Here is a 15133-nt window from a genome sequence, read left to right as displayed (position 1 = left end):
GCAGTACTGAAATACTAGTTAATAGAAATTTAAAGAAAAAGTGGTTAAAAATACATTTCAAGGGAATTCCCTTAAAGATTGAGCAGAATGTCATTAAGAGTTGAATGTGTATGAGAGAGAGAGAGAGAGAAGAGAGAGAGAGAGAGAGAGAGAGAGAGAGAGAGAGAGAGAAATACAAATGTCTCCATCTGGTGGTCAAAACATTGAACTACAAAACAGAGCCTAAGGACTGCTGTAAAAGCAAGAAACACCATGTTGCTTGTGACAGTAGTTTTCTCAGTAATAATAAGAATTCTAGAAACGACAGCTTCTTGTTTGATTTAGAGTGCAGAAGGTTAATTATTACTACAGCATGTTCATGTAATAGAAAGGTGCCAACAGCCTTTGGAAATAAATAAATCAGCATAAATGTGACTTGGCCAAAACCCCGAATTTGAGTTCAGCTAGTGGTTCTGTGGATTATGCAAAGTACTGCGACTCGACATGACACATCTCTTTTCCTAGATGTTTTGGTGTGGAGCAATGATAGAGTTATTCGTTGGATACAAGCAATTGGACTTCGAGAATACGCAAATAATATTCTTGAGAGTGGTGTGCATGGCTCACTTATAGCCCTGGATGAGAACTTCGACTATAGCAGCTTAGCTTTATTGTTACAGATCCCAACACAGAATACCCAGGCAAGACTCTACATGATGTGTATTATTAGATATTACTTTCTATACTAACAAATGAAAACTTTCAGAAAAAAAAGATAGCTGTGTAATCTTAATTTTTATTAAATTTGCCTTAACTGGCACATATAAATATAATAATAATACATATTAATGGGGTAATGTAATGCATCTCTATATGTATTATATATATGAATATAGTAATTTTTAAATCAAGTTAGATATATATGTTTATTTCCTCAAACATTTATCTTTTTTATTTATTTTTATTGTATGTGTATGAGTGCTTTGTCTGCATGTATGTGAGTGCACCTGTGTCATGCAAGGCTTGGGGGAGTCAAAAGAAGCCGTGAATCTTCTGGAACAGGAGTTACAGACAAGTGTTAGCCACCATGCGGGTGCTGGGCGTCAAAACTGAATCCTCTGGAAGAGCAACTTGTGCTCTTAACCACTGGGTCATCTCTCCAGCCCCAAATATTTATCACTTTTTATGGTGAAAGCATTTCAAATAAATAGCTGAGTGTGGTGTGTCTTTAAATCTAGCACTCCAGAGGCAAAAGCAGGCAGATCCCCCAAGAGCTCAAGGCCAGCCTTGTTTACATAGTTAGTTCCAGGCCATCTTAGCTTTATGAATGCAAAGTACATTATAGCGCTTTTCAGCCATACGGACTCCTTGCTCCTATCTAACTGTAACTTTGTACCCACTGATGATCCTTTCTCCCATTGTCTGCTGTCTCTACTGCATTCACCACAATTTCACACTCAACTTCTATGAGTTCAGATTCCACATTTGCATAAGATCATGGCTACTTGTTTCTCTGTCCCTGGCTTATTTCACTTAACATATTCATGATTCTTGATGAAAGTTAGCTTAATCTTTGATTTCTGTCACTGGAGTTTTAATTTTAAGCTATGAGATTGCTAGATTGTTAGTCAAACATAATCTTGATATTACACAGCAAGAAATTTAGAGGTTCTGTGACATAACCTCCTACCTGAATGTCAAATTTCCCCACAAAATTTTCTCTGACTGATGGCCTTTGTTCTGTGACTTTCTGAGAGGCAGTCCTTTCCATTTATATATCTAAATTATACTGACATTTCAATGAGTATGCTACTAGCTCCCAAATCGAATATTATTTATTCAGCACAGCTCTGTGCAAATAAAATACCTCCAACCTACAATACAGTCCTAAGAAATCACATTAAGAGTTAGAGTATAGGAATCCTTGTATGTGTAATGTGTAAGCTGGGCATAGTATTACAGGCCTGTAATTCTATCACTCATGAGACAGAGGCATGGGGACCAACCTGGGATAATGAGTTCCAGACCAGCTTCAGAATCATACTGAAATTTTGTCTCTAAAATAAAACAGAAAGAAAGAATTCTAATATTTAAATAAATGGTTATTTCTTACCATGTTTGTGAACTACCTGTAAGCTCTGATAAAACAAAATTATAATTCAACCTTATTTTGCTCCTATTATTTTAAAGTTTGCCTAAATATCCAATTGAAATAAAGTAATGTAAAGAATGTGAAGTCAACACCTCTTAACCTTAGTCATTTGTTCAAGGCTATTTCTCTACTGTCCAAAAACAAAAGAAAAGCAGGATTAAAAAAATCTTAAGATACGATAACTAAAGCGTGTTTTATATTCTGGCCTCAGATAAAAGTGCTATGATTTCTAAATAAAACATGATTTCAGTGATGTAACTGAGATTTGATATCAACAGGCAAGACAGATTCTTGAAAGGGAATACAATAACCTCTTGGCCCTGGGAACTGAACGGCGACTGGATGAGGTAAGTTTTTTCCTGACATTCCAAAGCATCTTAGAGTTTATTTTAAAAAGAAATGAGGGAAAGCCCTTGCTTTTAAGGAGTAGTACCTAGAGATTAATAAGCTGTGTATAGAATTTTCTTCACAATTGTTCTTAAATAATAAATTATATTACTTATTTTGTTTTGGAAAAAATCTTTAATATTTATACTGCTATCATTTTGGCACTTAGACACAGAAAAGTAACTCAAAATATGGCATTTCCATGAGCAGTGACTATAAAAATGTCAATAAACATTTTTAAAATTTGTAAGTAATTAAAACACTATTATTGATGAGTTCAGAGACTAAATAAGATATATACTTATTTCCTAAATACTATTTTATAATATCTATAAAATTAAGATTAAAATGAAGAAAGAGCTTGCTGTCAATAAATTGGCAACTTTTAACTATTTTGTATAGACATACTGACTTGCCTTAAAAACTGATAACACCTTAACCATCAAAGGATGGGATGGCTTTATTGAGCCTAAGAATACCCAGACAGTACACATAGGCCTAAGCGATGTGGAAAACAATGAACAAAGACTCTATATGAAATGAATAAGTAGAAAAGAACTAATAGGCACTCTAAAACTTTCCTTTTTTTTTTAATGTGTATGAGTGTATTGCCTGCATGTATGTAAGTAACACCTGTGTTGTGCAATGCCCACAGAGGTCAGAAGACAGTGTTGGATTCCTTGGAACTGGAGTTATGGATGGTTATTAGCCACCATATGGGTGCTGAGAATTGTACCCAGGGCCTCAGCAAGAACTGTCAATGCCTTAATCACTGAGCCATCTCTCTGGCCCCCTCTGATTTTTTTTAAAAAATATATATTTTATGTATTATTTTTATTTTGCATGTATGAGTGTATTGCCTGCATGTGTGTAAACGCACCCATGTCATGCAGTGCCTGTGGAGGCCAGAAGATGGCATCGGCTCTCTTGGAACAGAGTTACAGATGGTTGTTAACTGCAATATGGGTGCTGGGAACCCAACCCAGGTCCTGTGCAAGAACAAACAGTGCTCTCATCCGCTGAGCCAACTCTCCAAACCCTGTTAGCTTTGTCTTCTTCTTGAAGAAGTAGAAAGAAAATCCTTGTACAGCTTAGAAAATGCAAAGGCATAGAATTCTGTGTGGCAAAGTAAAGGTATTTCTTGACTATGAAGACAGTCTGCTGAAAATAACTTTTATACACAGAGTATAGCTCAGCAGGAATGAGTGTGACTACCATATGTGAGATCCTGAGTTCAATCCAGTACCACAAAAATATATAAAGTACTAGAATGAACTTGGGAACTCATAAAATGGAGCAGTATTTCTATATTCAAATGGCCAAGGCAGACAGCCTTGGTAGTAATAATCCATGGTGTCCTTTGTAAAGGTGATTTTAGAACTCTATGAACATGACCCTAGCTAAAGTCTAACAAATTAATAATCTTGTTCAATCAGGATTATTCTTATCTTTAAACCCCAGCTAAGGAATTTAAGAGACAGTGCAAGCATGAAGACCTGAATTTGAATTTCTACTATTCATGCACAGGCAGTACACACCTATAATCCCAGCACTGAGAAGCAGGAACACATTGATATCTAGAGCTGTCAGCCAGTCATCCTAGTCGAAGCAGTAATCCCCAAGTTTCATGAGAGACCCTGTTTCAAAAACTAAGGTAGAGAATGGTTGGCGAAGGCACCAGATGTTGACGTCTGGCCTCCATATACAAATGCACACTGGTTGTTGAGCTCTGACCTCTGCAACCATCAAAGACACATGCACAAACCCACACACAGACACAGATGCACACACATAATTTTTAAAAATCTAAAAATCAGATGCCTTTTTAACTCTGTCTCATGAAAACCTTTCCTAAATTATTGCTGCTCACAGTTTCTATTAATTTTTTACAGTAACTGCTTTGTGCGGTGGGAGAGTCATGATTCAAACTCTTATCTCATAGGTTTTTAACAAACCCTTATCTCATATATTAAAGGAGGCATGTAGTCTTAACATGTAAGATAAGGTTTTGTGGAACTGATGAATATTTGTGATTTAATGCCACTTTGCCAAGAATCAAATGTTGACAAAGGCCATAACTATAATTCTGTTTCTTTCTCTATGAACATTGGAGATCTGGAACAATGTAAAATATGTCATTTGTAAAAAAAAAAAAAAAAGACTAAATATTTCTTAACATTAAAATTATTACCAAAGATAAAGCAAATTTATTCATAATAAGCAGTTTAAACTAAGATATATGTAATCATATAAAATTATTTTAGACAACTTTAAATGTTAATTATCAGCCTATATAAAATACTTCATATTGGTATTCATACAGAACAGTGGCAATTTGAAATGAACAGTGTCAATTATTACTCTGCATATGTTGTGAAAGAAGACCATCAATAAGAGACAAGAAAATGGAGCATGTCTTTCATTTTTACAAGCACGGACCAGAAATTTCAAACTGTTAGTCATGGGATGCAACACCTTGATACCACAGAGCTGCATCACTATGCCCTGTGCCCTGTGCCCTGAACCTTCTACTAGGACCTGACTGATCAATTATGACTGTCTTTTTTTGTGTGATCCTGGTTTACATGGCCTCTTTGCATGCAGAGAGTGTACAACTAGTAATTACATGCACAATGGCTCATAATAACCTCCCAGGGATGTACACTAGCCAATATGAACTTTGCTCCATTGTAAGGTGGAAATTACATAATAGGAAACTGCACAAAGAAAGGCATCCAAGCTTTGGAAGTACCTCTCCATGAAGACTCCACAGTGCCCTATGTTCCAAGTAGTGCTCAAATTATTGCTGTTTATTGCCCCACTACAGTATACTCAACGAACATTTCTTCTTTGTCTAGTCTCAAGAATAAATTTACTCACTGCCTGACACTCCCTCCTTCCCAGTCACCGTAGTCAGTAGATACCCAGCCTACTATGTACATGACTTTAGCTTCAAAAAATAAAGCTTCATAATCTGAGAAGAGAAGATTTACATGGATTTGTACTTTTCTTAGAAATAAACTCAAAGAATAATCTTAATTAAATAACAAATTATGTGTTTCTGCTTACAAACTCAGAGGAAAATAATTGCATTTGAACAGGTACTTCTTGTATACAGAAAGAGAAAAGAGGTTATTGCGTTAAAGCATAACAGAATTAATGACCAGAATCATATTATTAAACAGAGTTACTTTTTGCTTTTGGCAAAGCATTAAGAGCATGTGAATCAATAGAAAAGATAGTGTCTAGGCTGCAAAGCTTTTTCAACAAATTTCCAGTTAATTCTGAATCACCTAAAATTTAACAAATCACTAGTTCAACATTTCTTACTCACAATATAGTCCATAGTATATATACTATGTCAACCAGGCTATTTCAAATACAGATTTAACTCAACATCTGCTTTTCATATACATTAAAGTGATGTTTCTTGTGTATGCGAATACAGTCATCTTAATGATTTAATTAAGTATATTATCTCAAAACAAAACCAGTTAGCATGAAGTATAACAAAATAAATTCAGTGATTCAGATAAATAAAAAAACTTGGGGATTTCATTTTTTTAAAGATGATTAAACTGACAAACTCTAGATTTTAAATCATGATAACTTAAAAAAAAACTCCTTTCTCACATCTACTATCTCATTTTTGAATCAAAGGAAAGTTCAAGATGAAGTAAAACATTCCACGTATGTACTTGACAGACTGAATATAAATAAGCTATACTACAAGCTTCTAAGCACACAGAGTTGTGCACCTGGAGCAGCTTATTTGTTTACTTGACCTCAGTTTCTAACTGTATTGGCAGAGTGATGACAAGAATTTCAGACGTGGATCAACCTGGAGAAGGCAGTTTCCTCCTCGTGAAGTGCACGGGATCAGCATGATGCCTGGCTCTTCAGAAACATTACCAGCCGGATTCAGGTTAACTACAACATCTGGGCAGTCAAGGAAAATGACGACAGATGGTACAGTAGTTTTACATTTCTGCTTCTGAAGTAAAATCTTGTTTATTCAAAGCTATATAATTCTCTGAGCTTGCATAGCTTTCTGGGATTGATTCTTTTTTGGTTTGCTCTGCTTGGAATTTACTTTGCTTTTTATCAAAAAGCACACCCCTTTGTAAAATGCCAATGCATGAAACCCTGTCAGTTACTCACATCTTTAAAGTGATTTACAACATCCTAGAAAGAACAGTTTTACTAATGTCCACATCTAGGAAGAACCATACACACCTGCATGATCTGTGTTTCTCTACTCTTCTATTTCCAAATTAACAACCTAAGATGAAAATTGGATTTGAACTAAAAATCCATCATAAGTGGAAATCCACTCTCCTGGCACTTTGATATGTTGAAATACTACAAATTTTATAGTCTATCATTTAAATTCAGATTCAACTGTTTTTGTCTCTGACCAAGGCAGAGGGCCTTAAATAAACAAGCACAACTGTGTGAAAAGAATTAAACAAACACAGAACCAACAGTGATTTCCCAATTATATCTCCTTCTGTGGACATTAGGCTTATGCTACACACTTCACAAAAGAAAACAGTCATTCTGGAGAGACAGCTTTGAAATATTAATCACAAAATGATTACTGTTTGGAAAACATTAAAGGAAAACAGCCCTACTCTTGTTATTAAAGTAATCACACAAATTGCTATTTCTTTTCAAGGTCATAGCTGTTATGGTTTCTAAAAGTAGTTTCAGCATAAACTGTGATTTTTTTTATCTACATTTTTTGATAGCTTGTTATTATTTTGGAACATGTTAGCAAAGATAATGAATATTTTAACATGATTAAAATTAGTAGAGAAATTTGACAATGCCTTGAGGAAAAAAAAACACAACCCATAATACTGTTATCTGAGCTCAGTCTTCACAAGAAAAGCAGAAGCACCCTGGGGGTTTGCTCTAGTCACAGATTTCATCTAAGCAGGCCTATACAGCGACTAGAGAACTCAGCTGAATTACAGTGGGATATACTGGGTCTAGGGAAGAGGCACGTTGAGTGGCTTATGTCTGAGAGAAAGACAGTCTACTAATATGCCAAGAATCCCTTTATGCAGAGAAAACCAATCTCTCTCATCTATCATCTGAACACCTCTAAAGCCATTTTCTCCATTTGCAGTTGCTTCATCAAGACTGCAGAGGTTAGACAACTCCACTGTTCGCACATACTCATGTTGACAAGCCACACAAAGGAGGCAGCACTGACCTGCTGTGAGTAGTTTCCCTTTGGCTGACCAAAGCAAACTAACGAAAAAGATGGAACTTACAGAGACTAGTCAATATACTGTATGCCCTTTGGTATGGCCTAGCAGTACAGAGATGTCATCACCCTTTTAAACTATAGAGGTGGGAAAGGAATCTAAAATCAGAATTTTCCATTTAGTATTTCCTAGCATCACCTGTCTGTTGTTGTTTAAGGTCTGTTGAAGGCCTGCCACTCAGTTATTATACACCAATGAGCTGTTAAATGTATTATTTACAAATTTTCAGGGACATTTTATACGACTCCCACAATGTTTCATTAGTAAGCATCTAGCACTTAAAAAATCATAGATTTTAAGTGTTTGTCTTATAAGGAAGTCAAAATAGTCAAATAGGGATTTCAGCAAGTTCACTGTCAAAATAGTGGAAAGGACAGGAAATTTCTTTAGATGTGGATTCAAATTAAAAACAAAGAATGTTGTATTTCCAGGGTGTTGTTTTCCATGATTATGATCTTTTTGTTTAAAAAGATTGATTTGTTAAAAACAAGTATTAGTTTTTAAAAGCCTGGTAAATACAGAAACAAAAAAATTACTAGAAATGCATGCTTGTTAAATGCCCATATTAAGGCATTTATAGCGTAATCCTAGTCAGTGGGAGCAATTTCCAAATCCATGCGAAATGGAATTTTGTTCAAAAACCTTAGAAGTAAAACAAATTTCTCAGATTTATAAATGTCAAATGTTTGAGCTAATACTTCGGGGAAAAAGTTCTTTTTTTCTTTTCTTTTTCCTTTTTTTTTTTTTTTTTTAGTGTTTGAAAACAATATTTAGAGCAAATACCCAAATACCCAACCAGGGATGGAATGATAAAGCACTGTCAGGTAGAGGAATAGTTTGCCTCATGCTGTTTATTCATTGCCTTCAATAAAGAGCTCTGCATATGGTGTGGTTCATCTTTTGAAACTAACATGGGAGCTGATATGTTGCCTTATCTTGGTCATGATTTAGTAAAGCAGAAAATGGAAAGCACCCAGACAAAAGATTTGATTTCTCAAAGTACAAGCCAAATATGACCATTTTAATTGCAGAATACAATGTGGCATCTAATTAGGTATGATCTAAACTATATAATAATTTGACTACATAAGAGACTTTCCAAAATACTGTTTATAATAGATTCAACACATAATATAATAATTTTATCAGGAACTTAATACTTCACTAATTTGTAAATGACTAATGTGTTCAGTAGTGCTTGCTGCCTAGCTTTGGACTCATGGGTAGAATTACTACATGCAAATTGTTTCTTTCTGCATGACATTCTAGTTCATATTTCTTGGTTTTTAACCATTAAATGAAATAAAAATATTTACTGACAATAGGAAAACCCAGGGCAATCTTTATTTTTTTACTTTGGTTAACCATTAAAACTATTGTTACAAAAATAAGTCAAACATAATGATTTACTGTTCTATTTTGTCAGTAAAAGTAATCGTGAGCATTTCCTGTGTTGTGCTATGGCAGGAAAGAAACTATGATGCCAAACATCTAACCAACACAGAAATTTTAAAATGTGTTATGGTTTATAATTATGTTCTATTATGAGTAAACAAAGTCATCATTTTAAGAATTCTCATATATATGAACTAGAATACAAATCTATTCCGTGGGATAGGTCAACACAACCCAATATTTCAATTAACAACACGTAAAAATTTCAGAAGGCATGCTGACATTTTGTGCTACTGCTTTGATTTCTATTACTGCTGTACTTTTCCCAAAGTTGAACAAAAGCTATTATTTCTGAGTCCCCAGCACAAAAGTGGAGACAGTAACTATCACAATCTATACGATTAGTTATGTCCTATGCATTTTTCCTTGCATTAATGTTTTGGGTGAGGATTAGGCAAGCTGCATGGATGAACACCGCAGAGTAATGGCATGGGATCCACTGGCTGGGAACTGCCAGTGATCTAACATTATACATTACCTGTTTTAGATGCCGTCTTTTCAGTCTACTCTACCTGAAGTGCACTACCATCCAAGAAGACAAAGAGTGAAAGGCCTTGTGAAGATTGAACTCTAAGAAAATAATATAAGTAACAACTTATCAAAAGCTAAAAATGTGATTTGGGGGGATGTCAGATATTGTTTGATTAGTTTACTACAATTGTTATAAAATGCTTAAGTCATTTGAAATATGAACATCATCCACATCATAAATTCTGTACATCAGATGCTTTTATGGGATGGAACCACTTGTTTTTCCATGTTGTAATATACTAGGTATTTATGTACTACTGTGTATTATTTCTTTTTAAATGTGTAAGTCTTATGTAAATGGATATAAATATGATTTTTTAAATAAATAAAATATATGGTTCATGGAGTCTCGAGTGCAAACATTTAGCCATTCCAAATACTGTTTGTATTTTGCCATTCCACTGTTTTTACGATTTTTGAATTGTAACAGTCAATCAATACGTTTCCTTGAAGTATGCTTAATGCTTCAACATGTTTCTCCTTCAAGTCTGTCAATACTTAAAGCTGAATACCTGCCTCTGATCATGTAAAAAAAGAATGATTTAACCTGGTACTGGAGCAAAAAATGATTTTTAAAGGCAATCAGGGATGTCCTATATCTTAAGAAAAAGCACTGTGATGGCTCGATCTACTTTTCAATACAAAACAAAGCCAAACTGTTTACAAGAGTCAAATGCAGTTATTTAAAGAATTTTAATTAAGAAAACCATTATCTTCTCTCATTACTGTGGACCAAGAAAACATACACACACACACACACACACACACACACACACGCATACACACACAAACTCTTTTACTAAAAACTACATATCCATTCACATACCCTGAACTGCCAGCCAGCAGCACAGTCCGATATCAACCCCTGCAAAGTCTGAGGCTCATTTCCATTGGAAAAAAAAAAAAGACCCCAGAAACCTCTTTTTTTTTTATTATTATTATTATTGTAACAGGGCATTAGCCAAACTCAAGTCTATTATAATAAACTCAGTCTATTTTATCTGAGATGACCTTTATATGACTTCCCTGAAGTCAGTTTCATCAGAGGAACTAAATGAAAGACAGTGTGATTAACATTTATAGTGTATAAAAAGTATAGAAGACTACTTTCTTTCTTGTGGCTTTATTTGGTGGTGTTACTGTTGTCTATTCTCTGTTTATATGGGAGATTTAAAGTGAAGCCTATTTAATAATACCATTGATCTTACTGCTGATTTTCTGCTGCTTCATCTTATTAAGTGCAAAGACCTGTCATTACTAATTTCCTTTTTTGTATTTTAATTTGTTATATTTGCACGTATATCTGTTTTGATGTCTATTTTTGTTGAACAGATTCAGTCAAAAGTTAATGGTAACAGAAACCCTCTCCATTGTCAATAAAAAATACTTGCAGTTTGCTGTTTAAGCTTTGTTTTCTAGTAACGTATTTATTTGAACTATAAAGAAAATCATTCTTTCAGTGCCTCTCAATTAAGTTTGTGACTCAAAATCGAGTCTACCACTAGAGGGAGTTCTAAACTAGCTTATGAAAGTAGTTTGACCTTTTATTATTATTATTTATTATTTTAGTATGTTGCTGGACTAAAAACAATGGGAAAACACTAAGATCATCTGATAATGGGAATCGTGATTCATCTAAATAAAATACAACAGAAAAACTAAGATGTTCCGAAGCTAGAAGTAGATTTGTATTTACTATTATATACTGGAGTGGTAAACAGTTCTTGGAATTTCCAGTCCAAGATTAGGCAGACTGACTGCTTTTGATCTCTGGAAGGGTGAGGGATAACTTGGCACAGAACACGCAGTGGAAAAAAGTGCTCACCTCATTCCAGGAAAAGCTGATAAAGATAAAGGAGCTGGGGACCACAGCTTCCTTTGGGGGCACACCTCAATGATATAATCTGGCACAACAACCCTGGGGGGTCCTCCTTCAACATAGGAGCCTTTAGGGGATATTCAATATCTAATTATAACAACCATTTGTAGAGATCTTTTTTTGTAGAAATCAAGAAATATTAACCATTGTTATTAGTCACAGAGAATGATACAAAATATACAGCTCTTTCCTTTAAAAAACCATGACTTATACAGTAATTTTTAGAACATTTTTGTCAAATTCTAAAGTTCATTTAATGGACTGAGTTCAGAATCTCAATAATTTTCCTTTTGGCCATCAACATTAGAAATTTTAGCATTTTAAATCATCCAACAAGGTCCACTCAAATACAATTTTATATAAACAAAACTGCCTTGTAACATGTAAGATGGGTCTCACCTAATCAATGTATTTTAATGGGAAAAATAATTACTTGGTATAGTCTTTTCTGTAGACATTAAAATTATTTTTAATTTTCTTTTCTTAAATGGCTTATACATAAAAATATTCAATCAAAATACCAAAAGAAGATCACAGAATTCATTTCAGTAAGCTTAATGATCACAGTATGGTCACATTTCATAGATTATATTATTGATTTTAAAGACACATTCAACTCAGAATATTTTAGATGCTATTATGGTAAGTATTAAAGTGGAAAATTCATTTATTTTCTCCCCAATTATAAACAATGCCATGATGGCTAGAGCTTATATTTCTTTTTTCATTTTCAGCCATGTGAAAGTAACTACTTTCTCTAACCCAGGAGATGAGATGAATTTCCTCAATGAGACACCAATGACTCCTTTCCCAGTCTCATTCATTGTTTCCTAGACCTGTTCAACTGGAAAACCCAGGCCTGCTTGCTGAAGTGGCCCCTCAGATCTGATTACCAGGCAAAATCTGCAGGAAGATCAAACATGTAACTTCTACCCAGTTCTTGAACCTGCCTGCTTTCATAACTTGCAGATGAAAGTTGATGCATTCTGTGAAACAACCTACCATTTCTAATAAATGACTTATGTAGGAAAAATTAGGAAATATAAGGAAATATGTTTTAATGTAACTTTTAGTGAAAATTCGTTTATTTGTAATCATTGCAGTTGTGATAATGGATAAAATGTACCCAATGCATTGGCTAGTTCAAGGAACTGATGAGCTTCAAATTGAAAAATGCCTAATCAGGTGGTTTAATTCACACTACTAAAATAACGAAAAATCATAAAGATTTCAGATTAAACAATAAAGAAAGCCATTTAATCAAAAGACCTGGAAATTGAGATTTTTATAAAATACGCTTTATTGTATCACAAATTAAGTCTCATCTATTACTTATCACCTATAGTTCATGTATCCAGGTTATTCTGTTAGGACTATGCGTTCTTGAAAATAATGTTCCTAAAACCGAAGAATTGAGAAATAATTTTGAGAACTTTCAAAGATTCATTGGACATACTATACATTTTGGGTTTAAATATGTGCTCTGATAAATGGTGCATAGAGCTCTAAGTTAAATAGTTAATCACCTATTTCTACATACTCTTACCAGTTCTATTATTGTAAACTTATTAAAGGCACAATTTTCATTTATTTTCAAAAAGTTGAATAGTTTGACAGAAGTTTGGATATAATTTATTAATGAGTTAACATTTAATTTAATGAGAGCTTTGGTTTAAAATTATACATTTCGGACTTGGGTTGAAAATCAGATGCACTTTCAGTGTGTACCAGTCGTTCTCCTGAGCCATATTTCTGTGGGCCTGACAGGGTTACCTTCTGGACTGAGTATGTGATCCACAGTCCTTCTTTGGCTAAACAAATATTCTGGGACACATGGCTCAAGCACCCATCAGAAATTCATCGAGGACCAGGGATATAGTTCAGTGGCAAAGTGCTTTCCTAGCATGTGTAAACCTCTGGGTTTGATGCCTATACAGAAAAAAAAATACATGCATTTGTTGAGCCAAGTATGTTGTACATGCCTGTAAACCCAGCACTCATGAGGCAGAGACAAGAAGACAAGGATTTCAAAACCAATCCTCATCTACATAGCAAATTTTAGGCCAACCTAGGATATTTATGACAAAGAAAGAGGAAGGAAGGAAGGAAGGAAGGAAGGAAGGAAGGAAGGAAGAAGGAAGGAAGGAAGGAAGGAAGGAAGGAAGGAAGGAAGGAAGGAGAAAGAAAGATCTTACTGATATTACCCTGAAATACCCTTGATTTTTAGCATAAGGTGAAAACCTTTCACCTGTACCTTAAACCATCTTTCTTGAAGCTGTATTCCATTTGTATGCCATTTTTTTGATTCCGTTGGAAGATGAAGGCATTCAGATGTCTACAGTCACTGACAGGGGAAACCAGCAGCCTTCACAAAAAGATTTTCTGGAAGGACCATCAAGATTCTTTGCCACAGACAACTTTCTTTGCCCAGTCAAACAACCTGAAGGTGGTGCTGTGACTCTGGGGTCCCCTGCAAGTCTTGCTAAGGATTCTGCCTGGATGATTTCTTGAAACTTCCAGATTTTTCCAAGTAATATAAAATAAGATGTGCCTCTAAGACTATTATGAAATATTCGAGTTTTTAATACAAAAAAATTTAAATTATTTTCTGACTTGAATTGAGATTTAGATTTTGATCAAAGTGCTTCTGATTCTTAACTCCAGGAAGCATGTCTCTATTAAAGACGTTTTTAATTAAAATGTGCTTTTAGGGTGCATAAATTTTAAAAATCAAATACTAGATACAGATGCATCAATATTTAGATTACATATAATGATTCATATTGCAGGAAAAGACAACAATACAAATGGGGCTATAAGAATCACAGTATACAGTTTCTTTCCCAAGGGCTCATTAGATGGCTTTATCCCAAGCTTCACAGCTCATATTTCAGTTTATAGGAAATTTCTATTCCAATATTTATTTCTGGAAAGTAACTCAAATAACTTAAGCCCAATTAGAAATTTAAGTCAAATTGACCAAAAATAGAAAAAAAAATATCAGGAGCTCTGCTTCAGGGCTTCTTCTATGTGCCCAAATATGCTGGGGTCCTCGATTGTAGGGGTCACCTGCAAAGAAAGGCAATGGTCAGATGAACCATGTTCCTTGAGCCTTTCTACTACGTTTTGAATAATAAAAACAGCTAAGTGCTTTGCTGCAGTTTTCATCTCTGTTTTTGTTCTTGCTGTTGTTGTTGTTTTGAGTTTTGTTCTGTTTTTTTGAGACAGGTCTCACGTAGCCTAATTGGCCTCAAACACCTTATATAGCCGAGGCTGGCCTTGAGTTACTGATGCATCTGCCTGACTTCACCTCCCAGATGCTGCGATTATAGATGGGTGTCACTGCACTCTCCATTATAATACTCCTATAAAATATATAAAATAGGGAACTTGGAGCCTAATATTCTTAAATTTGTCTTCAGTCTTCTGAAAGGGTAAAATAATTGGTTGAATTAACAGAACTGTCTTTCTACA

The 15133-nt window shown here is 34.5% G+C and overlaps 1 protein-coding gene across 24 annotated transcripts in view; it reads left to right on the top strand.

The window, feature by feature from the left end:
• Positions 1-11162, top strand: part of Ppfia2 (PTPRF interacting protein alpha 2) — a 580223-nt gene extending 569061 nt beyond the window's left edge. For 12 of the 24 annotated variants that reach the window (XM_008852263.2, XM_029555653.1, XM_008852244.1 and 9 more), the window contains 5 exons: positions 505-680; positions 2410-2478; positions 6328-6487; positions 7653-7744; positions 9737-11143. In XM_008852263.2, coding sequence (XP_008850485.1) covers positions 505-680; positions 2410-2478; positions 6328-6487; positions 7653-7711 — 464 coding nt within the window. In that variant the 3' untranslated portion in view covers positions 7712-7744; positions 9737-11143. Of the gene's footprint in view, positions 1-504; positions 681-2409; positions 2479-6327; positions 6488-7652; positions 7745-9736 lie in introns of all 24 variants that reach the window. The other 12 variants (XM_029555664.1, XM_008852270.1, XM_029555660.1 and 9 more) reach the window with 2 other exon arrangements.
• Positions 11163-15133: the final 3971 nt, after the last annotated feature.

This window comes from Nannospalax galili, unplaced genomic scaffold, assembly GCF_000622305.1.
Source record: "Nannospalax galili isolate Female #2095 unplaced genomic scaffold, S.galili_v1.0 scaffold390, whole genome shotgun sequence".
Classification (NCBI taxonomy): Eukaryota; Metazoa; Chordata; class Mammalia; order Rodentia; family Spalacidae; genus Nannospalax; species Nannospalax galili.
This window is presented reverse-complemented; position numbering and strand designations above follow the sequence as displayed.